This window comes from Eptesicus fuscus, chromosome 5, assembly GCF_027574615.1.
Source record: "Eptesicus fuscus isolate TK198812 chromosome 5, DD_ASM_mEF_20220401, whole genome shotgun sequence".
In the NCBI taxonomy this organism is placed as follows: domain Eukaryota; kingdom Metazoa; phylum Chordata; class Mammalia; order Chiroptera; family Vespertilionidae; genus Eptesicus; species Eptesicus fuscus.
Window position 1 is genome coordinate 62,282,895 of NC_072477.1, and position 26,541 is coordinate 62,309,435.

The window sequence follows — 26,541 nt, forward strand, 5'->3', positions numbered from 1 at the left end:
CAGACCCGCGGAGCCGGCCTGGAGCTGCGGGCGCTGCAGGCGAGATCGGCCCCGCTCCGCCGCGGCTCCGGGCCGAGCCGAGCGGGGGCGGGGAGATGAGCGGCGGGCCCCGCGGCGGCGCCCCCACGTAGACGCGCCGCCCCCTCGCGGAGCCGCGGCGCCTCCGCGCCGGCCCTGCGCCCCCCGCCGCCCGGGCTTCGGAACTTGTGGGCTGCGATGGGACGCCTGTGATAGCGAACGTGTTTCGTTTCCCACACGATGGGGAGGGACGCGCGGCGGCGGCGCCATCGGGAACGGGCGCGCCGGTGAAGTAGGGGCCGCCGGCCGTCCCTGCAGCGGGCCGTTCCGCGCGCGGCCGCGCAGCCTCTGCCATGGCCGGGTCCGGCGCGTGGAAGCGCCTCAAATCTCTGCTGAGGAAGGACGACGCGCCGCTGTTTTTAAATGACACCAGCGCCTTTGACTTCTCGGACGAGGCGGGGGACGAGGGGCTTTCTCGGTTTAACAAACTTCGCGTTGTGGTGGCCGACGACGGTTCCGAAACCCCGGGAAGGCCTGTTAACGGGGCGCACCCGGCCCTCCAGGCCGACGACGATTCGTTGCTGGACCAGGACTTACCTCTGACCAACAGCCAGCTGAGCCTGAAGGCGGACCCCTGTGACAGCTGCAGCAGACGGAGGGAGCTGCTGAAGCAGAGAAAGGTGAAAACCAGGTTGACCATTGCGGCCGTTCTGTACTTGCTTTTCATGATTGGAGAACTTGTAGGTGAGTTGTGTTGCCAACTCACTTGCCATTTCCATTTTGTCCAGCTTTAGGTACACTGGGATTTGAGGTTTAAACTTTCTTTTCAGGAAGCTCGCTCTGTATCGAGATACGCATCTCCTGTGACGTAAAAAGTCCACACCGTTCCCAAGTGCAGATCAATCTAAGTACAACATAAATGTATTGTTTACCTTCATTGTACATCATGTAGCTTCCTCTTTTCTTCAAAAAGAATTGTGGTAAAACACCAGGTTAATTCTTGCAACGTTTAACATAGCAAAAAAAAATTCTAAAGTTACTTAGAAGCATACAGTTTTACGGTATGAAAGGACCTTCCTGAACACCTGCAGGCCCCCCCCCCCCTCTTTTTCTTAGGGCATCTGAGGGCCTGAGAGAGGCTGGGGAAGTTGGCAGGAAATAGGGTGGTTAATGGAAGAGTCACACCTACAGTCCCAGTCTCTGGACTTTTTTTTCTCTACCTTTGACTTGGGTGGTCTCTATGCTACTTCCTATTAGATTTATATCCAAGAGATTTGCCAAATTAAATACTACCAACTAACCTGAAAGTTTTTCATTGTAAGGAGAATCTGAAAGGAACCAGAACATGGCTCCCCCGGGGTTTATGAACTTGGTTTATTTTTCATTTTTTAATTACTTAAATACATTCTCCCTATAAAATACATTCTTTGCTTAGAGAATTTCACAGTCACATTCGTGTAACTGCTAACTTGCCTTGGTGACCGTTTACAAAGTGACATTAACGCCGAGAGACCATTCTCCCATGGTGTCTCTTAGTGGTGAACCGTGATGAGAATAGAGGTGGCAGTCCAGGTTTAAGGTGCTGGTTGGAGGTTAAATGTGGGAAAATTACATACATCTCCTACCTCATTTCAGACCACTCCTCCCCCGTGCTCACTTCAGCCATGCCGGCCACCTTTCCCCTATAACTCACAAAGCTCTCTCCTGCCCTTCAGGCCTTCACAGATTATTTTGAGGTCACTAGAGTAAGAAATACAGTTAACACTGTGACTCGTGTAGGTGTGCATCATACCTATGTATGCATGTACATATACACATATGTATAAGTACATATGTATAACTGAAACAAAAGTTTTATTTCATGTGATCTCTTCTAATATCTTTTCAGTTGTGGTTCCACCCCACTTAAGTTGATTTCATGGATCCACAAATGGAGCAGGGTCTGCAGTTTGAACAATACTGCTTTATGTGGGTTGACTTTTCCCCAATCTTCTCTTGGCAGGTTTCTTGTTATTCATGTCTCATCTCAAAAGATACCTCTGAGAGGCCTTTCTAACTAAAACCTTCCTTCTCCCCTGTTCCCTCCCCAACTATAAAAGCCCTCAACAGCTGAGATTATCTTTTTTTGTATATTTCCTTGTTTTGTATTTACTTGTGTAACACCTTGTCTTTCTCCACTGAAATGTAAGCTGAATTCCCAGCACCTAGAACAATGATTGGCACAGAGTAGACACCCATTAAATTTTTGTTGGATTCGTTTTTATTGTGTTAGAGAATAAACAGTGTGGCTGCAGTGTAGTAAACAAGAGGGAAAGAGGCGGGGGAACCAGGTCGGGTAGGTCCTGTATTAAATGGACCGTATTAAATGAGTGTAGTTACAATGTGTAAATACAATGGGAAGCCAGTGAAGGCTTTTAAGCAGAGTGTGACACGCTAGGATTTACCTTTTTTTTTTTTTTTTAAATATATTTTATTGATTTTTTACAGAGTGGAAGAGAGAGGGATAGAGAGCTAGAAACATCAATGAGAGAGAAACATCGATCAGCTGCCTCCTGCACACCCCCTACTGGGGATGTGCCCGCAACCAAGGTACATGCCCTTGACCGGAATAGAACCTGGGACCCTTGAGTCCGCAGGCCGACGCTCTATCCACTGAGCCAAACCGGTCTCGGCGGATTTACCTTTTTAAACGATTCCTCTGGCTCTTATGTGGAGAATGGATGGGAGGGTGCAGAAATGGAAACAACTATTGCAGAGATCCAGACAAGAGATTTATTATGGCTTGGACTAAAGTGGCTTGAGAAAAATGTACTTACCGATTGAGAAACATTCTAGAGGTAACATTGACAAACTTGGCTAGTGGTTTGGATATGGTGGTCGATGGGAGAGCAGTGTCAGCAATGATTCTGAAGTTTCTCACCTAAGCAGCTGAGTGTATGGACATGTATGTCATTTATGAAGCAGGAAGAAAATATAGAGCAGGATTTAGCTATGGTTGTTTTAAACGTGTTATCATATGTACGTGAAATAGCCAAGTAAATATGTCTAGTGAGCATATGAGTCTACAGTTCAGAAAAGAGGTCAAGGCAGAGATATAGTATGTAATGCCGTGGGAATGGGAAAAGTCACCTAGAGAGCCCAAGTCTGGAGGAAATCCAACTTTAGAAATCAGGCAGAAAGCAAACAGGTATCTCAGAGTCCAAGAAAAAAAAGTATTTCAAAGTGGCAATAAATAAGTTGAAGCTGCAAGAGGTCCAATAAGATGAGAACTAAAATATCCTTGAGTTTAATAACAGTGTTATTGATGACTTTAACAACTGCATTTTTATTGAAGTGAAAAGGTTTAAAAAGTGAGTGCAAAGATGGTAAAGATGGCAAATGAACTCATTCATCCAATTGTACTCTCTCCTGAAGCCTCTCTTAAACTACAATAAAGGGATATGTACATCCACACAGATGTGGAAAACTGGAGAGGAGACAACAACAACACAAATTTGGGAAACGATGTAAGAAACTGATAAAGGAGGTAACTGACTTCATAGATCCAAGGAAGCCAACTCCTAAGCAAGCAACAGGGAAAGCCAAGAACCAATCTAATGTATCAGGAACACCTAGAGAACTTAAACACAAACTCTGGGCCAGAGTTCCTAATTAAGTAGTTCTGGGATCTGGCCTGTGAGTTTGCATTTCTAACAAGTTCCCAGGAGATGCTGATCTTGCTGCTTTATAAAATAAATTCGCGGGGGGGAGGGGGGGTAAGAGAGAGAGAGCTTTTAGCCCTGCCCTGTTGCTCAGTGGTTAGAACGTAGGACCAAAGGGTTGTGGTTTTGAATCGCGGTCAAGGGCACCTGCCTTAGTTGCTGGTTTCCAGCCCCAACCTCGGGTGGGAGGCAAACAATCGATGTGTCTCTCTCATGTCAGTGTTTCTCTCTCTCTCCCTCCCCCCATCCTCCTTCCCTTCCACACTGTCTAAAAATCAATGGAGAAAATACCCTCAGGTGAAGTTTTTTTAAAATCTTTTAAACAATAAAAACACAAAAACTATGTTTAACTCCATAGAAAAGTTGGAAGATGAACTAAGGTAATCTCTGACAAGAGGAGAGCAAAAAAAGTAGAAATGGATAACAGGAGAAAAAAGGCAAGAAAATTAGTATATTAGTCCAAACGCCAAGTAATAGGAGTTTGAAGAACAAAGAAAGCAGAAGGAAAGAAATCAGCAACATACAGTAGTCTTCCCTTATCTGTGGTTTTACTTTCCACAGTTTCAGTTACCCGTGGTCAACCACAGTCCAAAAATATTATATGGAAAATTCCAGAAATAGACAATTCATAAGTTTTCAATTATGTGCTGGTTCTGATGAACACGATGAAATCTCACACTGTCCTGCTCCATCCTGCCCAAGATGTGAATTATCCCTTTGTCCACACTATCCATCCTGACAGTCACTTAGTAGCCTTTTTGATTGTCATGATATCCACAGTGCTTGTCTTCAAATAATCCTTATTTACTTAATAATGGCCCCAAAATGCAGGAGTTGTGGTGCTGACAACTTACATATGCCATAGAGAAGCCATAAACTTTATCATAGGCATCTGTGTATAGGAACATAGTATATATAGGGTTCAATACTATCCACAGTTTCCAGCATCCACTAGGGGTCTTAGAATATATCCCCTTCAGATGAGAGGGTATTAACAGTAATTTAAAAAAATGTCCCCAGAACTGAAAGGTATACATTTCCAGATTGAAGGAGTCAACTAAAGCCCAGCAGATTGGGTACATTATTTTGAAATTTCAGAACATGGGGAACACATGGTTATCTATTGCCTCTGATTGTTTTTGCGCAGGGCAGAACTCCAAGTCAAGTCAAATAAAAACAGCCTGGCAAGTATGGTCTTGAGACAAGGTCAAAGACAAGGTCAAATAAAAGACAGTGCTCTGGGAATGGGGCTCTTAAGGAGCTCCAACCCTATTCCATCCCTTGCAGTGGCTGCCCTGCTGAGGTTTTCACTGTGATTGCCACTTGTTGGTGTTCAAGGTCACCAAAAAGCTACATACGGGAAAATGCCACAGAGCTCACTATTCTTACCAAGATTCCGCCATTTCCCTTGAATAAAAGCTACCTATAACAGCTTTCAGGTAATTTCCAGAGTTTTAAATAAGCTGATTTGTCCATGTTCTTACTGCTTTTATGAAGGAGATTTTCAGAGGTCCCTACTCTGCTATTTTTGCTGATGATCACCAATGTGTGGCTCTGTAAATTTAGGTTAATTAAAATTTAATTTAATTTAATTCAGTTCCTCAGTTGCACTAGCCATATTTTAAATGTTCAAAAGTCACCTATGACTAGTGGCTACATATGACTAGTAGACAGTATAGACGGACATTTCCATCATCTCAGAAAGTTCTATTGGACAATGTGGCTTTAACATATCCTCCTTTTATAGATAATGAGGCTCAAAAATGTTAAGTAACTAGCTTAGAATCTCTGAGATTCCAAAGCCCCATGTTATTAACTACCAACCTGTATTTTCTCTCAGTGATTTCCAGCATTTTCATGTCAGGGAATACAGGCAGTCCTCGAGTTACGTCAGACTCGACGTACATCATTTCGTGGTTATGTCGCCATCTCCCATTACAGTATTTATATTTTTTTAAAAAGTTCCATCATTTCAGCGTATGTACATATGTGCTTTATGTTTTTTATTATTTATTTACCACAAGTAAATGTCAGGAATTGTTATCTTTTAAATTATTTTTACGGTTTCACTTCATTACTGCTCTATATGTGCTCCATTTGAGTGACGTAGGTGCTTATGTAGATGGGTTCTGACTTATGGCGAATCATGTTACATCTCGCTGTAGAAACGGATCTCCAATGTAACCCGAGGACCTACTGTACATAAAAATTATATTTGTATAGAACACACTGGAGTACGTGGATGTGACTACAAAATCACTGCCTCCAGTTCTGCTGCTTTTGGCTCTGCACAATCATCCTAGAAATAGGGGGATCAGCAACCCAGCACACTAGTATGTCAAGACACCCTGACCATGAAGTTCCACTATCTATATATATAAAAGGCTAAATGACCAACCGATCAACCGGCCAGTACATATTACACGCACTGGCAATTTAAAATAAACGTTGATGCATATAAAGCTCTTGCTGGTGCCAGTTGCATGCATGTGTTTCAATCTGTCATTGTCAATCATGAATTTGGTTGACATTCTATTATAGAGAAAAAGCAAATAGTGATATTAAAATATTTCTTAATTTTCTTTCCATGTGCACGAACCACTAGTACAGTATAACAGTGATTCTCAGAGTGTGGTTCTGAGCCCAGAACCATCAGCATCACCTGGGAACATGTTGGAAATGTAAATTCTCAGGTCCCATCCAGACCTACTTAATTAGAGATTCTGAGAGGTCAAGCAATCTGCAGTTTTACAAAACTTCCAAATGATTCTGGTACCCATAAAAGTTTGAATACTCTGTATTATATTATAAAAGCTTACACAATGAATGGTAATAGGAAAATTATATAACCATAATGGAACAACATATATTTACACACACAGACATATATGTAAATTGTGTGTGTGTGTGTGTGTGTGTATAAAATGTCTAGAAAATCAATATAAAACTTAAAATTGTGTATTTTAAATACCACCTTTTATCCCTCTATTAGGAGACATTGCTGTTGTGTATCCAAATGAATTCGTTTTTTATTTTAAACTAATGTACATTTTATGAGTTCCTTCAGTTTAACTTTATGTTCAAACTCTCCCAAACAAGTGAGTACCTACCTTTTCTTCAGCTTTATTGTAATATGTAGATATTGTGGTTATTAATTTCACTGTCTAAGAGTAGGATAGTTGGTTGAATAAAAGCTGCAGTGCTAAAACACAAAATTCTTCTTTATGTGTTAGTCCCAGTTTAGTGATTCTTAACTTCTTTAAGGTTGTTGACTCCTCAGAGAATCTATTCATAGAAATGGACATTCTCACTAGAAAAAATATATGCATATTTAATGTTTTGCATAAAATTTCATTTACCTTGATTTCATTATAATAGGTTAAAGATTTAGTTAGAAGTTCATGTTTTGTAGGATGTTACATATTTTTGGCTTTATTACTTACATTTATTTTAGTTAACATATTCCTTCTTCCCTCTTATCCTTACTCTAAGGTGGATACATTGCAAATAGCCTAGCAATCATGACAGATGCACTTCATATGTTAACTGATTTAAGTGCGATCATACTGACCCTGCTTGCTTTGTGGCTGTCTTCAAAATCACCAACCAAAAGATTCACCTTTGGATTTCATCGCTTAGGTAGGTAATTGGGAGGTGTTTTTTAGATTATAACATTTTATGGTAAACCAACAATGGACTGTAACCTTTGATTAGCTGAAATCTTTCTGGTGATAAGCCTGTTGAAATAGATGAACAAAGCAAATTAAAATGGGTGAACAGGATTTATTCAGATACATATCTTCCCATGTACTGAACTTCAGCCCAGTCAGCTGAACAGTTTACACATATAAAATTATATGGTAATCATTAATATGTAAATGGTTTCCCTATGTCCTAATGATGTTATCATAAAAAAAGTTTACCTTCAGTTTATTGAATCAAGCAAAATTATGTAAGTGTAATTCATTAATGAGCATTAGCTTCTTTCTTTTACTTCAGGTTATTTCAACCAAGGCTACTGTGGCCAAGATTTTAAGTATTACTCTAATACATGTAACATATACTGTGTGGCTGACCTTCATTGAGGCCACCGTTTCAACACAATTCTGAAAATGCTGACAAAGATTCTTTGCTTAATCACATTTTAGTCAGTCTCCTGAACCTTCTCCCAAGCCCCCCACTCTCAATATCTTACCAGTTATCCTTCAGGTGATGTCTTGCCACCCCAGCCTGTCTTCACAAGAATTCTGTTCCGTCAGTTTTATCAGAATCCCCCTTACTCCTGATGTTTCCTCAGTAATTTTCCACCCACAGACTCCCAACCTGCTTCTTGGCTATAAATTCCCACTTGTCCATACAGTATTCAGAGTTGAGCCCAAACTCTCTCCCCCACTGCAAAACACCATTGCAGTGTGGTCCCTATGCCTATCTCAATAGCGTCCGCTCTTGAATAAAGTGTCCTTTATCATGTTGTAACAAGTGTCATGGATTTTTTTCTTTTTACCAATGAACACATTTTATTTTACTATTTTAAACAGATATTAATATTTAATTAAGGTTAAAATCATATATAGTCATATACAACTGCTTCTTGCTATGTTACTATTTTTTAATTTTTTGCTTATTTTTAAAATACATATAAAATAATTGCCTTTACTATTATGTGAAGTGCCATATGACCACATGTCATTTGCTCAGAACCCAAAAGGTGACATTTAGGTAGCTTCAGCAAAACCTGTCTTAACCAGAATTAATATATTGTTTTTTATTTTGTGTAGACACACTCTTGGCTAATATATCAATCAGTTCCTCCCCTTCTGTGTTACTTTTTGACCTAATATTAACTCAGTATCTAGGTCTTCTAAAAGGTAATCACTGGGTCTTCTAGTATATAACTTGACATTTTAGCTGAATAGCTATATTCCAAGTAGCTATCCAAGCCATCAGGCTGGGAAACTACCTGGCATCTCCATCCTTCAGCACTCTCAGCTGCTATACAAGAGAACTAAAGCCTTGAGTGAGGTTTTTCTGTTATTTTTTAAGCCATTATGTAATGCATTTGGATGTGTCCCTAAAAGAAGCCCACTACTTTCCAACATACCCATTCATTTGTTAATTGATTGACTTGAGGCTTTTTAACAACTTTAAAATTGCCCTAACCTGATGGCTTTGTTGGAGTGTGGTTTCATACACCAAAAGGCTGTGGGTTCTATTCCCGGTCAGGGCACATACCTAGATTACAGGTTTGATCCCTGGTCGGGGCATGCATGTATGAGAGGCAGCCAATCAATGTTCCTTTCTCTCTCTCTCTCTCTCTCTCTCTCTCTCTCTCTCTCTCTCTCTCTCTCTCCTCACCCCTCCCTCCCACACACATACACACACTCTGTCCTCTGAAAAACTTTTTGTTTTCCAATTTTATTATGATTTAAACACCTGCAATTTAAGATCTAAAACATAGCATCCTAGAATGGGGATTTTTGCCCTCTAGCACTATTTGAGAAAGTACATTTCATTTAATGAAGGCAGTGGCACTCTGTCCCAGAAATATTCAGTAATACAACATAGGAAGTCCTACATATAATAAATTAAAAGCCAATAATCATGAAAATTATATTAAATATCAAATAAGTACTTGGGCTCTCTAGTGAGTGCAAACTATATAGTATTTACCTAGATGGTCACTTTGTTTCTTCATAGTTTATAAGCACTATGAAAAGATGAGAGAAAATAGAACTGACTGGTCCTATTGTATCTCTGAAAATTCCTACAGACTGCCAGATATTTCCCTTTCCCTACAAATACTAAGTTCAGGATGGTGGACTAGATATCAGCATTTGACTCCTATCTCTCCAGAGAGTCCATTGAAATAAAAAGTATCAAAACAACAAAGAGAAGTCAATGCTGGGTCACCAATAAATAAGAAATTTCCAGAAATCTCTGAAAGTTAGAAAGTAGATGGGAGTGGGTTGAAGGAGAAAACAAGCCAAGAAGCTGCAGCCTAGAGGACACCAAGCTAGGAACTGGGCCAGCCCAACAGATCTCCAAAGAAGGCTCAGGACAGAGCATCAGAAGTGAGAACTGGGGCTGAAAACAAGGAAATTAACTGAATGACTATATGACCTTTTGGAGAATGATTTAATTCCTCTAAGTATGAGTTTCTTCTGTAAAATACGGATGATAATACTTACATTGCAGATTTGTGAAAAATACATAAGGTAAGGGGGTAAGGTATAAGGACCTAAAAGGATACCTGGCACAGAGTAAATTTCCAATACATGTTAGTTTCAGTCATATTTTCCTTCCCTCTTCTACTAGACTTTATATCTCTCAAAATGACCCATGCTTCTAAATTGCCTGCCTTCCCTTCTTTCCATATCAGAATTCTTATTCTCTCAGCATAACTGTCTCAGCTAGGTAGGAGAAAAGTAAGATGATTCAACCTGATGATTAACAACTTTCAAAGATGTGCTTTTGACTTGGGTCTTTGGTAACATTTTTGGCAATACAAAAATATTTTAGCAAAAATCATTCCATCATGGTGAAAGAAAGGTAGTATAGATTTGAAGGGTAAACCCAAGAGGCTGTCCCAGGAATCAGTACCAGTCTGTTGGTATTTTCTTTTCCTTCGTGTGAACTCATAGGTTGTGTAAAATCATTCAGGACTTTCTTTTTCTTTTCTTTATTCCTTTCAGTGAGCTACAGTGGCAGCCCTTTTGTGGGAAGAGGGCGAGGTGGGTAGAAACCACATGTGAGTTATTTTTAAGTGCCTGCATTTATTTGACTGTGGGTGGTTTGCCCTCTCATCCTGGAAGTTAATAAAACTTAGAACTTAATGAAACCACACTGTGGGGAGAAATTCCACAGACCCTTAGGCAGAATGGCACTACCTCCCAGACCAAGGGGACATGCTGTTCTAAAGAGAACATCCCCTTGCTTTATTCCTTCTCTGAGGATTATGAGTGTAGTTGACTTTATTCTTTCATTTCTGGGGCTGAAGAGGCTGGATGGTTTAGATAAAGATAGCGATCATGTGAAAGGACTGTAGTAGGCCAAGTTGTCTGCATTTGAAATAAAAAGCAAGATCTACAGTTTGGTAATACAGCTCATCAGCCTAGATTAGTGGCAAAGTGACACTGTGGGAGTCTTTTGTAGTATGTAGTTCTACTAAGCAAAGGCCTTGGCAGATCTGACTAGATGACTGTTGTTCTGGGATACGTATATGATAATAATGCTAATTCTACCTAGTTTGTTATTTATTCCCTGATGCTAAACTATTTAGCAGAAAGTATTCAGCTAAAAATTCTCTTCCCCCAAACATGCAGCCAAAAAAAAAAAATCTCCTCTAGTTAGTGATTCATTTTAATAACTTCCTCCCCCGCTGATATGTTATGCCTACTCATTATTCACATCTTAGTGAGAATAACTTCATATCACATGTGCATCTCTAGGTACTTCCTAGAATTCAGAGTTTTTATTGAGGCAGAAGAAGACATGAGTGAGGTAGTCAGTGTTGGCTAGCCAAAAGTCAACTTGGAGTCCTGGGGCACCTTGAGTATGAAGAGAGAGAACAATAAGGAGGTAGAAAATAGGAGATTACTTAGAATAGGAGGTGAGAGGATCCAAAGACCAACTTTGCAGTTTAGCTTGACATTCTGGTGGCAAAAAGGGGGCCACTGAAAATCCTGTATGATGTCTTTAGCCTGAGTGTTGTTGGGTATCTATGGCTGCATTGAAATACAAAGATTAGATTAGTCCTAGGCAGATCCAATATAGCTCACTGATTTTTCTTCTGTTTCCTTCCTATCTTCTATTGGATGAAGGTAGAAAAGAGAAATAGCATAAAAGGAAGTGGGGGAGAGAATATATCTCCACTTTCCTTCCCTATTGATTTTTATAGACCTCTGAAATTGGTCTTTAGATGTGCTATGTGTAGTTCCTTGAGGCAATAGAAAGACAACATTATATAATTTAAGGGAAATATATTCATTATTGTCATTGCAGTGTTAGTAAAGTTAACAGTTAATGTAGGCCAGTACATCTAGGCAGCACTCACACAAAAATAAATGTGCTGGGACTGAGTGTGGTTTTACATAGTTGAAACAGATTGTTACTCATTCACTGAGTAGGTACTCAATAGTTACTTGTTCAGTGAATGAATAATAGAATAGTGTGGGGAGACAGGCAGTAAATATGTACCATAAACACAACATAATCATAAATTGTATTAAATGCTACAAAGAAAATAATAAGGTACTATGATGGAGAATAACAAAGGATAGAGAAGAACTCAATATTTTTCATATGAACATTGAAAACCTCTAGTTTTGGCAATTTATAGATGTGTTAAAATGTACGTAAACATTTTTTGTGTTTTATGGTACCAGCAAAACTGAATAATCATCTATGTTTTCTCCCAATTAATTTTTTCTTTTACCAATTTATTGGCCATTCAAACCAAAACTGTTTATTCACACTACTCCAATACTAGTTCAGCTGAGTGTAGTGATTTAATTATTTGTGCATAAAGTAGTAAAATATGTTAGAACTACTATAATAATAGGTTTTCAAGAATTTTCATAAAAATATCCTTTAAGAGTTTTTCATTTTTGCTAAATTTCCATTTAGTCAAGTTTTCCGAAGCTAATGGGGTAGTAACTTTCACAGAAATCTAGGGTTTTAGTTGTGAAAGTTCCTGGGTCTCCTTTAGAAAATGAATAGTCTATATATGTTATGCTCTCCTTTTGTCTTGAAAAACTTTATTATACATTATGTGACCAGAGACCAACCCAGAGCAAGAATGAGAAGATTGGAGTAAGTCATAATTTCATTGTTGAATGAAAATTTCCCTCTCTGTTAAACGTTGTTGGAGGAAAAAAGCATCTTGCCTATGTTTATCTGCATTCCATCATGTTAAAAATACTAGGCAAAAATGTTAAACACTAATTAGTCCTATTCATATTTCACCAAAGTTTCATTCACAATGAAAGAACTTTTTGTTCATTTTATCAGAATAAAATGGTCATATTACTATTATTAGGATTTTTAGCTATGTAGAATTATATATGCCTTATACTTCTCAATTATAAATCTCAGTCCTAAAAATTTACTTAAAATTCTGTGTGTGTTTTTTCTTTTGCATTTATCAGTTTTCTAGCTAGAAGACATTTTTACAGTCAATTAGAATAAAAACTAACAAATGAATGTCTTTGCTTTTCACCAAGGGAACTAGATGTGAGGCACATTCCTTATGAATTGCTGGAAAAGGGATATCATTGATGACAGCATCTTAATATGTTATTTGGGAATTTCTAGGAATCTGCTGAATTCCATTACTCTTAACTGTGGGAAGTCATTGGGATCCCTTTTATGCTGCTCTCTGGGGGGAAACTATATTGTGAAAAACTGCATTTTCAGCTCCCAGTGGGCTGGGAATCCTCCTTGCCAAAGAACTCTGTTTATCCTATAGTTTGACTTTCATTTTACTTTATTCTGAAGGTGGTTTTGCCATATCTGAGAATTCACAAAGAGGTAATTTTAAGTGTTTAGGTAAATTATTACTGGGATGTGGGCTTACCAGATTTAGCTCATGCATGCCACACATTCCCTCTTTCTCTGAAATATTATATGATATCCAATGTGTCTGAAATATTGCATGGTACATAGTTGTACTAAAATAGTATTTGTTTTTTATCTGAAATGAAAATTTAACTGGGCATCCAGTATTTTATCTGGCAGACCTACTAGAGTAACTATAGAATTTATTCAAATCAGGACACTTTTGAGAGTGAAATGGCACACTTTTAATAATTCTGCCAGGACAGAGGCATAAATTGGAACTATCCTGGGAAAACTGGAAAGTATGGTCAACCTAATAGTAGGGGGTTTTGAAAGTATTTTAAATTATTTATTATAGATTTTTATAAGCAATCACATCTTTGTGTCTTTAAATATAAATTATATTGCTTTATAATTTCACATTTAAAAATGTTATTGAGGCACCTTTAAAGCTATGGTGGCCTAATTGCTAGTATACCCTTGACATTGTCTTTTTAAGGAAGAATTTGAGTAGGGTTGGTAACTTTTTTAGGATTAATATTTTTTAAATACCAATTTTAAAGAGAAAGTTCTTTTTTGGTGAGTAAAATGAGACTATCACCAGTACATAAAATTTTACAGTTTAAAATATTTTAATTATTTCTTTTTTCTTTATGTTATTTATGTGTGTATTTTACCATCAGCAGCTGTAACTTAAGACAAGAAATTCATGTGTTTTATGTCTTGTATTTGGCTTAATTCTTTTAACCTATTTACTTTTTATTTGGGGTTATTTAATAAATAATCTTTATTCATAGAGGATATATTCCAAGACCCCTAAAACTGTGGATAGTATCTAACCCTATATGTACTGTGCTATTTTCTATACCTATATACCTATGATAAAGTTTAGGCACAGTAAAATATTAACAACAATAATAATAAAGTAGAAAAATTACAACAATATACTATAATAAAAGTTATATGAATGTGGTTGATCTCTCATAACCGATCTGATAACTGAGAGGGCTGTTGAGTGACTAACAGTGTACCAGGGTTTTGAGTAATAATTGTGTTTGTCTTATTCCAAAATTAGTTCTGTGCATCTACAAACTTTTATTGGAATTTCACCTAAATTAATGAAATGTCTTAGGAAATAGTTTCTAACTTCTAGATAATTTTTCTGTATTGTAAGTTAAAGGTTGGAATAAAAATGTATCAAAGTCCAATATACTTGAACTACCTGGAACCTTTGAGCAATGAGTCGACCCAGATAACAGTTTTCCAGATTCTTTTACCTTTTAACACTTAACAGAATTAATATCTGGTGTCTCTAAAGGAAAATTTTTTTTTAAAAGTATTTTCTTGTTTTGAATGTCAACATTTGTTTTATGTAACAATGTTAGTTATTTATTTAATATATATTTTACATTGCCTATTTTTTGTTATTTTGAAAAGATATAAAATTATCTGTACTTTATACTCATATGGTAGAAAATTTATCTGGTATGAAAGCATATATAATACAAAGCCATCCCTGTCTCCTCGCCCATTCTCCTCATAACCAGTTTTTTATCAGTATTTTGTACATCCTTCCAGATCTGCATTTACAGATCATTATTTATATACTAGAGGCCCGATGCACAAAATTCGTTCAAGAGTAGGCCCTCGTGGCCCCGCCCCCCCGCCCACTGGTCGTTTGAAAGGTCATTCTGCCGTCTGGTCTAATTAGCATATTAGTTCTTTATTATATAACATTTTCTTTTTTCTTTTCACACAATGGTAACACCATACACAGTTGTGTTCTGTGCTTTTTCACTTTGTATTTTGGAACTTATTCCTTGTCAGTACATAAAGAGCCTTACTCTTTTTTTACAGCTGCACAGCATTCCATGTTATAAGGCTTCTACTAATAACATTTTTATTGTTTACAATTATTTGCTATTTATACAGTACTTGATGAATAGCTTCATAACATACCACATTTTGCACATGTGCAACCCAATTGGCATGAGTGTGTATGTCCTTCCTAGAAGAGGAATTCCTGGATAAAGTATATTCATGAATACTTGAATGCATAAAAATGTGTTTGTTTTTATTTAGTCTAAAGGTAATACATGTTGTGGTTAAAAACTTAAAGACATTTTAAACATTACCGAAAAAATAAAATTAAAAATAAATTCTCCAAGCTCCTCTCCCACTTCCCAGATGTAACACTTTCTATGTAACACTTTCTATAGTTACCAATGTGCCTATTTTTTCTTTTTTATACATAAATGGTTGTATGGTATCCCATTTATATGTATATGCCACCATTTATCCATTACGTTACTTATTGGGGAACATTTAGGATGTCTCCAGATCTTTTTTGATACTACCAACAAAGCCGCAGTGAAAAATCTTGTAGATATCAGATAGATTCCTAGAATCAAGGAATACATGCATTTTAAATTTTGATTAATTTTGGTAACTGCTCTCCAGAAAGATAGTTTTATTTGATCCTTCCATCAGTATGTCCTTGCTGACACTGTCTATTATCAAAATTTTTAATCATTGCCAATTAAGTAAGGGACAATAAGGAATCCTACTGAATTTACTGTATTATGATTGATTTTGATAAATTGACCATTTCTGTTTATTTTCTGTATATTACTATTTATGCTTTTCACCCATTTTTCTGATGAGTTGTTCACTTTGTTATGATTTGTATGTGTACTTGCCTACTGGGAAATTAGTCTGCGGTCATATACGTTACAAATATTTTTCCTCAGGTTTTCATTTTTTGCCATGTGTTTGGTCTATAAATACACATAATTTGACCCTAAAAAGATAAGGGGAAAGAAGCAAGTGGTAGGAATGAGTTAGTGGGGGATTCAGATCAAACTACTAAACCCTTTTTAAATAAAAATATACATAGTATATCTGAAACTAATAAACTATTATATGTCAGCTATACCTTAATTTTTTAAAAATGTTGCATATCAAACTATTTAAAATAATTTTAAAGAAAAACATGGCAAATGATATAGTGCTTTTATCTTCTTAGAGGAAATGATATCTAAATAAATAAAAGATTGTACAATATTTAGTTTGTATGAGGTATAATAACCATGCTTCAAATACATTTGTTTTTTATATTTTCCCTCCAGAGGTTTTGTCAGCTATGATTAGTGTGCTGTTGGTATATATACTTATGGCATTTCTCCTATATGAAGCTGTCCAAAGAACTATCCATATGAAATATGAAATAAATGGAGATGTAATGCTCATTACCGCAGCTGTTGGAGTTGCAGTCAACGTAATGTAAGCTCTATTTTTTAAAAAAATTTAACAGGCTTTACTCTGTAGAGCAGTTTTAGGTTCACAGCAAATTGAGGGGAATGTACAAAGATTTCCCACATACCCTCTATCCCCACACATGCATAGCTCCCCCCATTACCAGCATCCCTCACTAGAGTGGTACATAGTTACAGTTGGTGAACCTACACTGACTCATCATAATCACCCAAAGTCCATAGTTTATATGGTTCACTCTTGGTGTTGTACATTAATGGATTTGGACCAATGTATAATGCCATGTATCCAACATTTTAGTAGCATACACTCTACATTGTTTTCACATGAAGAGTCTCAAATGCTGTGAACTTAGAGACTATACATGCATTCAGTAATATACAGTGATATTTTAATATATTTATAAATTATATAGTACATCTGTTTTTCTTATAAATATTAATAAAACACTGTTAGAGTATAAATTCCTCATTAGTTTGTTCAGGTATACCGAAGTTTGACTAACAATCAGAAATTTAAGTAGGACAAATTTTTGTTATTTTAAGTTTTATAATACTTTTAAGTTGAGATTTTTTTTTAACTACCAACTTTTTTTCCTAGAAACTATGAAGTTTTTAAGTTAAATACTCAATCATTTGTATCAGGGGTCAGCAAACTTTTTCTGTAAAGGGCTAGATAGTGAATATTTAGGATTTTAGAGCCATACAGTCTCTTTCTCAGTTACTCTGCTGTTTTAGAACAAAAACAGTCATATTCAGTATGTAAACAAATGAGTATGGCTGTGTTCCAATAAAACTTTATTTACAAAATCAGGCTGTGGGCCAGATATGGTCTACAGACCATGGTTTGCCAGTCCCCATCTAGTGGTTTCTATTCTATACTTAGAATAAAATCAAAAGTCCTTACCATGGCCTTTTAATATTATCGTGTGTACCACTCCAACTCATGTCCTAGCACTCTTGCTGACTTTATTCTAGCCACCGTGGCTGCCTTGCCTTTTTTTAAACACATAGAGCACCTTTGCATCGCAGGGCCTTTACCCTGGTATTCCTTCTGCTAGAACACTCTTCCACCATAACTTGCTTCCTGGCTTCATTCAGGTCTCTGCTCTGATGGAATCTAAGGGAGGCCTTCTCTGACCACTCTCCCCATCACTCTCTATCCCCTAGCAATGCTTTACTTTTCTTCAACGCCTTCCCATCGTCTAGCAGTACATTAGGTATTTATTTGCTAACTTCTCTGCCTTCCATACTAGAACATAAGCTCTAAGGGGATAGGGATCTGTCTCAGTGACTCTTTTGACCCAGCACCTAAAATAGTACCTGATACATAAAAGGTGCTCAAATATTTAGTAAATATTTAGTTCCATGTTGCCTCATTCATGTTTGATTAGTCATAAATATTTTTATCAATAGCATTAGTAAGAATAATAATGTTTTCTTTTCCTTTTTTTTTTAACAGAATGGGGTTTCTTTTGAACCAGTCTGGTCACCATCACGCCCATTCCCACTCCCTGCCTTCAAATTCTCCTACCACAGGTCCTGGGTATGGGCACAACCATGGGCAGGATAGCTTGGCAGTGAGAGCTGCATTTGTACACGCTTTGGGGGATTTGGTACAAAGTGTCGGTGTGCTAATAGCTGCCTACATCATACGATTCAAGGTACTATGATTGCTAGTTTTTCTATTTTAAAAGATATTTAATTTCATCATTAAAACTAAAACTGATTGGCCCTGGCCAGTGTGTCCACGTGGTTAGAGCATCGAATAGAGCACCAAAGGGTTGCAGGTTCGATACCCTGCCCAGTGGGAGCATGTGGAGGAGGCAGCCAATCAGTGTGTCTCTCAGATCAATGTTTCTCTCTCTCCCGCCCTCCCTGAATCCTTCCCTCCCTTCTATCTAAAAATCAATGGAAAAAATTGATTAATCGGGTATGGGTTAATTTTTTTAAAAAACAACTAAAACTGATTGTCTTTCATCAGTATACTAGACACCAGTGCCAATCCTATTCATTTTGCACTTATGCAAACCTAATTGAGCCACCAGTCTATATAGCTCTTTTGTTAGCACTGAACACAAGGTAACTTATCTGTAACTGCCAGGTCCTAGAATGTGCATGTAGTGAAGTCCAGAGATCTGGGTTCTCGTGTTGGCTCTGCCACTAATGCTTTGACCTTGAGCAAGTCCCTCAACTCAAAATTTGAGTTCCCTCCTCTTTAATATGAGGGGTTTAAATCCAATTGATGACTGCAAAAACTCCTTCTAGCTCTGATGTTCTATGGTTCTGGGTGGACGATTTAGAGAAGGCACAGACGAAAAGAATAGAACAAACCATTAAACAGCTGAAAATTGGTCCCACAAGGAAAGGCATTTAAACAATCCAGGAAAGAGTTTCTCAGATGCAACGTCCCGGTTTCAGAGGTATTCTGCAGTCCTGCTAGAGGACAGGGGACAGAGTATTCCTTAGTTTGCTTTACAGTCTATTATATGTCTATCAATATTTAACCACACAATTTTGATCTGTCACCTCACAGCCAGAATACAAGATTGCTGATCCCATCTGTACATACGTATTTTCATTACTTGTGGCTTTTACAACATTTCGCATTATATGGGACACAGTAGTTATAATACTAGAAGGTAAGATCTCATTAATATCCCCATTGTGGATGTATTCCTAAGTCAGATTGGGGGTCAGGGAAGACTCTGGGGTAGGAGCCATGTCTTTTCTTGTTTTTACTGATACTTACTAGGCTACAGTAACATCACCTTACATGTATAGGACGTATAAGAATCCATGCACTCTCCCATATGTTACCTATTTGATCCTTATAATAACTAAGAAAAGTAGGTAAGGCAGACATTATTATCCCCATTTGCCAATAAGAAAATTGAGGTTCAGAGGGGTAGCATAATTTGATTAAGGCCATGCTGTTACCCAATTACAGAGCTAGGACAAGAATGCAACTCTTTGATTCTTAATGCAAGTATGTTTAGTAGTTTATTAATTTCAATTTAACTTGCTGCTTTGTTATATTTTCAGCATTCCTGCCTTACCAATATTACATATAAGCATGTAAATATAAGTTCTCAACACTAGGTTAGCCATCATTGGATGTTCCTTTCTTTTTATTTTTTATTATCCTAGCTTATTTGTTAAATGAAGTAACCTGGGCTGGCTAACATTCCTTTTTAGTGAGAATGAACACTTTTAAAGTATTTATTAACCTTTTGTGTATATCCTACTATATGTGTGCATGGTTTATCTTAAAATACGAATATATTGGAAAGTGTTCATTTTTAAATGAATTTAGCAAAGCCAGTTGTTTGTTTGTTTGTTTGTTTGTTTTTTGAGGGGAAGTCCCCCTCTAAGATAAATTTTTCTCCTAAGATAAATTTCACCTATAAATGATATATTCTGAACTAATAGGTGTGCCAAGGCATTTGCATGTTGACTATATCAAAGAAGCCTTGATGAAAATAGAAGATGTCCATTCAGTGGAAGATTTAAATGTCTGGTCTCTCACTTCAGGAAAGCCCATGGCCATTGCACACATACAGCTAAGTATGTTGCTGATGGTAAATACTGGGGTTGGTGGACTTCTGTCTTTGGGATTAAACATCTGTGCTTATAATTAAGTAGGAAGACTTGTGGAAAGATTTGTTTTAAGGGAGGGTGTGGGCTTTTCAAAAGATGAGTTGCAGGTCGATGTTTATAGCAGAGCAATAATTTTTATCCCTTTGAGATGAGATGTAACACAGAGATTTTTGCCTTCAGATTAAATGCACTGGGTGTATTTACCATGCTTTTTCTACATAAGAAAAGCTAGAACCTGTTTTTTTTATTTCTTTAAATCATTTCATAGATCGATACTTTTTATTTGATTTTTTTATCAAAATAGTACATACATGAGTTTTGTTTTTAAAAGTACAAAAGATGAAAGACTTGTAATTGATGTCTAGATCCCTTTCTCTACCCGAGAGTGGACTGGAGAGATAGGGATAACGAGAAGCTGATCTGGCTTGGCAAACTGACACTTCTCTAACAATAGCTTCAGGAGGGCAGAAATCAAACTAGTAAAAATGTGTTCAGAGTATACTAAGGTTGTTTTCTCCCTGGGTCTTATTCAATAATGTGCAATGTACAATGAATAGTAATGATATGTTCTTGACATTGCAGTTCCTGGAAGTTCATCTAAATGGGAGGAGGTACAGTCCAAAGCCAGGCATTTGTTGTTGAACACATTTGGCATGTATAAATGTACTATTCAGCTTCAGAGTTACAGGCAAGACGTGGACAGAACTTGTGCAAACTGTCAGAATGCCAGTTCCTAATTGAAGATGTCTGGGGGACTACTGCCTTATTTACCCTGCAGTCACAGACTTGAGAGCAATAAATGACACGTGAATGGGAGAATGGAATTCCTGACAGCCGTGCCCATGCACTGGCCTCACAATCAGCCTGAGAATGCTAGTTTCTGTCGAATGGTAAAGTGAGACTTCACCATGATTTTCAGATGAAGATGTTTCCAAAACACTGTTTACAGAATGAGACGTGACTCTACAGATACCTCAGAGAAGACAATCGAAGACCGTACTTCACAATCACAACAGAGTATGTGTCATAAAGGAAGCATCAAGAGTTCTGTATTTGCATTTAAAAATCCTTTTTAAAGCCCACTTCTATCAAGCCAGAGCTGGAAAACTGATTTTTTAATGTAATCTTGATACCCAGCTTCTGGAATTTGACACCCAGCTCTCTTTTTACAGAAAGTATTTCTCAACAGATTTCAGAAAGTACTAGTAATTATCCAGAGTGGAATAAGCATGTATTCCTAAATGTTTCAGAACTGTTTTATTTCACAAGTAAGTCTTAATGGTATTATTATACTTTATAAACAAAATTTTCCAGTTATTACAGGGTTTTGAATCTCAAAATTTTGGGTTATTTGTAATCTTATCAAAACCAAATCTTTACATATTTTGGTCACTGTCATTGCTTAAGAACTATTTTCAGTATTATTCTGAATGGCAGAAGTTAATCTTAAACTGAAATTACTATATGATAATTTGAACAAAATATAGGAGCAAGAATGGGGTGTGGAGTTTCAGATTTAAGTCTTTCTGAAATCACTTTTATTGTCCATGGAATTTATCTTTGCTTACGAACAGCAAGCTACGCAAAATGTAAACAATGATGCTCTGTCCTTTTACAAACTGCCTTATGTTTTGTAACAGAAAGTTTGCTTGGTACCTTGCTTCCTGCCTCCATACCAGGTCATCTGTGTGTGCCTTTCAGGGTAGAGCTGTAGAGGGCCAAGGTTCAATTTTAATACCCGACTCTCTCATGCAGATTAACTACATTTCTCCAGAGAGAATTTCTGTATAATTATATGAATTAGGAATCCTCCACGGGCTTCAGAAACCCTAAGATATAATTTTGAGGTTTTCCAATAATACCATAGCAGAAATGCTGAAAGGGATTGGGGGAAGACATGATTTTGAGAAGACAAAAATTTTAAGGGTTTTGGAGTGTGTGTGTGTGTGTGTGTGTGTGTGTGTGTATGCGTGCGTGCGTGCATGTGTGTGTTAAAGCACTGGAATAGGATGGACATTAAATCTCTGTGGTAGGGAAGTTAAGCATAAAAGTTTCCAAACAGAAGGCAACCTAACTGGTAACAGTTGTATTAAAGAGGCAACTGTGAATATTCATGTCAACTGTTGGCTTGGGGACTATATTTAGTGCACGTTAGGAGTCCATTTCAGCAGAGAATCAGGATAAAGTAACATGTACCAGACAGGCTGTGAGATGAAATCCTAGATAGGCAGGCCGATGACTTAAAATGTAAGTGAAGAATAAGAAACAGATTTCATCTTTCTGCCAAGGACCTCACTATAAGTAAACCTAAGATAAAACCTGGATTCACCTAAAAGTGTTAAGAGTTGATGGTGTCCAACAAAAGGTTTGGTGAGTGTTAATGGTACCTAATAAAGCCCAGAATTTGTTGAATTGAATTGAAATTTTTATGGGATTCTTATTGTGAATCCATTTAAAATAATGATTTTAATTTTTTAAAAATTTTAGGGACATATAATAAAAAATACTCTTTTTTTATTGTATAATGCCCTGTATTTCAAAAAATAATCTTAAATGTAGAAGGCAAGTGAGAATAAACGAGAGGCATGTCAGTGCACATCTGGGCACTTACGAACTTTGGACACCTAGCGGAGAGAGGAGGAGAATGTGCCTGTGTGTGAATAGGTTTCTCCATATTTGCAGCTGTTCCCATATCTACTGAGCTCGGTTCTTGTAAACTTTCTTTTAAATAGGTTTATCTGACTTTTCACATCGACCTGTTCCTTGAAAAGTTATTGAGTAAAACAGTCTGAAATCCATTTGAGGATTGAAAAGGATCCTTTTGTAAAATGGAGAAACACTGACAGCTTTTGTAAATCTTAATTATTATGTTCTGTTTAAAATTCGGTACACATGAAGTTTTCTGTGCTTTGTTGTTTTGTGTGGGGTTTTTTTGCAGCAACTACAGATTTTATACTTGTATTTTACTGGGTCTGTGAGATTTGATAATTGATAGATTTAACTCTTTGTAACTTGACAAAACCTATAGAGAAGGATGTGAACTTAGCAGATGGGAGCAGGGGCTGCACGGCGTCCGACACAGAGACACAGAGCGTGGGGTCTGTGCTTCACCCCCTGAGCTGCAGCCACCAGCTACACAGCGCAGCCAGCCCTCAGAGAAAGAGCCGTCCATTGTCCTGTGAAAAGCACAGCTGAGCCTGGATAAACACCTACCATTGTTCACTGGGAAAACATCATAACAAAAACTAGGCAGTTCTTCGGTGCAATGTGTTTTCATTAACATTTGCAAATAATCAAAGTTAGTTGTGTACTTAAACCTGTGTTTCACAAGTCTGGCCAGACCAGCCTTCTGATTTATCTGAGGAAAAGGCCTATTGTTTCGTTGATGACTGTGCTGCCTTAGAAATACACTGTGGGGAATGCAGTTGAATAGGGCATATTTCAGCTTTGAAATGCAGAACCGAAGTGAAGTCATTCCCATGCATTTTCCATTAGCTCTGCCTGTGGAGCGTGAGCCCAGATTTTCACAACCTGCGGCTCCCGTCAGTATTATGTGCCAGCTCACTGGATTTCTTATCTTTCTGTTTCTTTTTCAACTCTGGATGCCGTATTTCCATTTCTGAACCGAAATTTCCTGCTCTTAGGAGTCTCAGTGTTCTAGTTCTGCCTGTTGAACCCAGAGGTCCTCACTGACAGTGTTTATCTTTGGTAGAATTTTCCCAGAATAGACATAGACATCAGCTTCCCTTTCATTTTAATGTGAGAAAAAAACATCTTTCAGAAACAAAGCACCACTTTAAAGGTGCTTCTGGGTGGGAAAACCGTTTTTCCAGCAGCTGATAGTTCTGATTCAGAATCTCTGCACAGAATGCGGGCGGGAGAAACAGACTGCGCTGCAGACGCGAGTGAAGGTCATCGCTAACGAGACGCCGGGCTGTGTTTCTTGAACTCCCACCCCCCTCCTGTGGAAGGGAGATGGTTCCCTTCTGAAACAAGACAATCAGCTAAATTTATTTTCTTTTTACGCATTTGTGTTCATTGTTTCGTCGTAAGGAATAAGGTGTTCTTACAGAAACAGCCTCTGTAATACAAGGTTTTAGGCAATTTTTCTGTTGACTACTTTTCATACAGTAAATTTAAAGTTACAGAATATCTTCCTAAGTATAAGATCAGTTCATTTGGTTCAGTTTGTCTTTGAAACACGCTTAGTTCATGAGCCATTTGGGTATTAGTCACAAATGAAGTGACTTTTCGCTATGCTGTGTTGAGGGGAGGCAAGTCTGATCTCCAAGTAACTGATTAAGCTTAATATATTTCTAACCAAAATGCCTAACCCCAGATCTGTTATGTGAATCGCCAGGCAGGGCGTCAGATTTGTTTCAGAGATTGCCAGGCAGGGACATCATTGGTGGTGGTGGTGGGAGCACAGACGTTGGAGGGGATAACTCGTGGGAGCTCCTCAGCATTGAATTGCGTGTGTGCGCGTTCGGCCAGCCTGTCATTGAGTTCTGGCTGCAAAGGGGTTAACCTCTTCTAGTTATACTGTGAGGACCAACAGTTTCTGATATTCAGTAAGACGGGAGAACATTTATGGGGACTTTCTCTGACAGTGTCAGTTTACTGCAATTACATATTTTCTGAAATAACTACAACAGAAAACTGGAATGTGCCAGTGTGTCTGCTTTGCACATGGAAGATACTGTACATCTGGAAAGTTTGTGCTTTTCTAAATAGATGTTGCTAAGTAAGCCATATCGCAGTTTAACAAGTTGTATGTACTTTTCCTTATACCCCTTCAGAAACCAGTATTTTGCATATGATTGATTTTAGAAAGATTTGGAAGCTGGTGTTTGTCCATGTAATTTAAAATCAAAGTATAGTATATGTACTGTATTTACAATTTTTAAATTGTAATTTCCTATACCTTTATTGAATAAAGTATTGTTTTGCCATGTGGTTTATTAAAAATGAAAATGTACAGTTCCTTAAATTAAATTTCTGTGTTTTTATTGAGTAAGTCATAGTAGTAGGCCTTAAAACATATCTTCTTAAAAAGCAATGGAAAATAGATGATAACCTATCTAGTTTTATAATCTCAGATTGTAATGGCCTCTTAGATGTTTAAGAAACAAGCCTGAAAAAAATCTTCCAGATAGGATAAAAAGATATTAAAAAACCTTCATCTTTTTATTTTCTATCAGTCACTTTTAATGTCCCCCCAGCCCAGCAACAATGGCAGAGAGGAAAGAAAGAAGCCCCTGAGAAAGTAAGATTGGTGAAGACACGGAGAAGTCGGAGAGCGAAGGCCCAGTGTCTCTCCAAGAACGTAGATGGGGGTCAGCAAACCTTACCTCACGGGCCAGGGCCAGCCTGCAGCCTGTTCTGTGTGGCCCAAAGAACTGAGAATGGATTTTACATTTTAAAATGTTTTTTAAAAGCCAGAATAATTATATTTTATCATGTGAAAATTCTATGAACTTTAAATTTCAATGCTGAAATCCCAGTTTGTCTGTGACCACTCAATTATGCCTGTTGTCCTGGCATAATTATTAATAGCATCTCCTTTTATTCTCAAAGTGGCCAGTTTATGATAATAAATGATAAGGTCACCCTAAAAAAAATGTCAGTGTCTGTAAATAAAATGGTAAACACAACCACTCATTGAGTTACGTGTTGTCTGGCCGCTTGCATGCCGCAGTAGCAAAGTTGAGTAGTTACAACAATATAAAGCGTGTACCATCTGTCCCTTTAGAGGAGAAGTTTGCCAACCCCTGGCGGAAGTTCCGTGTTGCACCCTTTGAGGCCTGGCAGCATATGTGGATGCAGCGAGCCCTTCGAGAGCCCACTTAGAAGCTGCTGAGGCTGGTCCCTCGGAGACTACCTGAGTCACCGAAGGCTCTTTTCTTCCCTTGACCTATTTTCTTGTCTTTATCCCCCTTGGAGTTTGGGCAGAAATATAGGAAAAGAGGAGCAAGTTTCAGATGTTACCTATGCACCATATGCTGTATCTAATGTTCACTAGCAAAACAGTTTTCTACCCAGAACAACATGATCACCAGAATCATCTAATAATAATTTCATCATAAAGCTTTATTCACTTGATTTTTAATTTTTTTACTAAAGTTATGACAAAAATAAAGGAAATAAAAATGTATGTATGTTGAATACCTTATGTAGTTTGTGCCAACTGAAAGCTCACAAATGAAAAATAACACTTTATCTGCTAAATAAGATGTTTGTGAGGTTTTTAAAATAATGTTCTTTAAAGTTTTCCAGTTACCTAGGAAAAGACTTAACTATTTTTGAAAATAGTAATAAAATAAAGTTTTAAATAAATTATTCTAGTAAATAAAGAGACGTTGCATATTGTTTATCTACTTATATACTTAGCTATA

At 37.6% G+C, this 26,541-nt stretch overlaps 1 protein-coding gene across 2 annotated transcripts; it reads left to right on the forward strand.

Annotated features, from left to right (window-relative positions):
* Window positions 1-26,541, forward strand: SLC30A4 (solute carrier family 30 member 4). Of its 2 annotated transcripts, XR_008556130.1 has the most exons (8): window positions 1-762; window positions 7,212-7,358; window positions 16,403-16,556; window positions 18,009-18,210; window positions 19,083-19,188; window positions 19,979-20,113; window positions 20,729-21,414; window positions 25,348-26,541. XR_008556130.1 is itself a non-coding variant. In XM_008143099.3 (7 exons), exons 1-7 carry the CDS (start codon window positions 372-374, stop codon window positions 20,881-20,883), a joined length of 1,290 nt encoding a protein of 429 aa, XP_008141321.2. In that variant the 5' UTR covers window positions 1-371; the 3' UTR covers window positions 20,884-21,452. The 2 variants fall into 2 exon arrangements, 1 of the variants encoding a protein (XP_008141321.2); XM_008143099.3 differs by lacking the exon at window positions 25,348-26,541 and having other exon boundaries at window positions 20,729-21,452.

Bases quoted from the DNA above. Each gene is read 5' to 3' on its own strand.
- SLC30A4 (XM_008143099.3), top strand. From the start codon at position 372: ATGGCCGGGTCCGGCGCGTGGAAGCGCCTCAAATCTCTGCTGAGGAAG. The intron at 7,359-16,402 runs GTAGGTAATTGG...TTTTCCCTCCAG, and splicing joins CTTTGGATTTCATCGCTTAG to AGGTTTTGTCAGCTATGATT. The intron at 18,211-19,082 runs GTACTATGATTG...GTCACCTCACAG, and splicing joins CCTACATCATACGATTCAAG to CCAGAATACAAGATTGCTGA.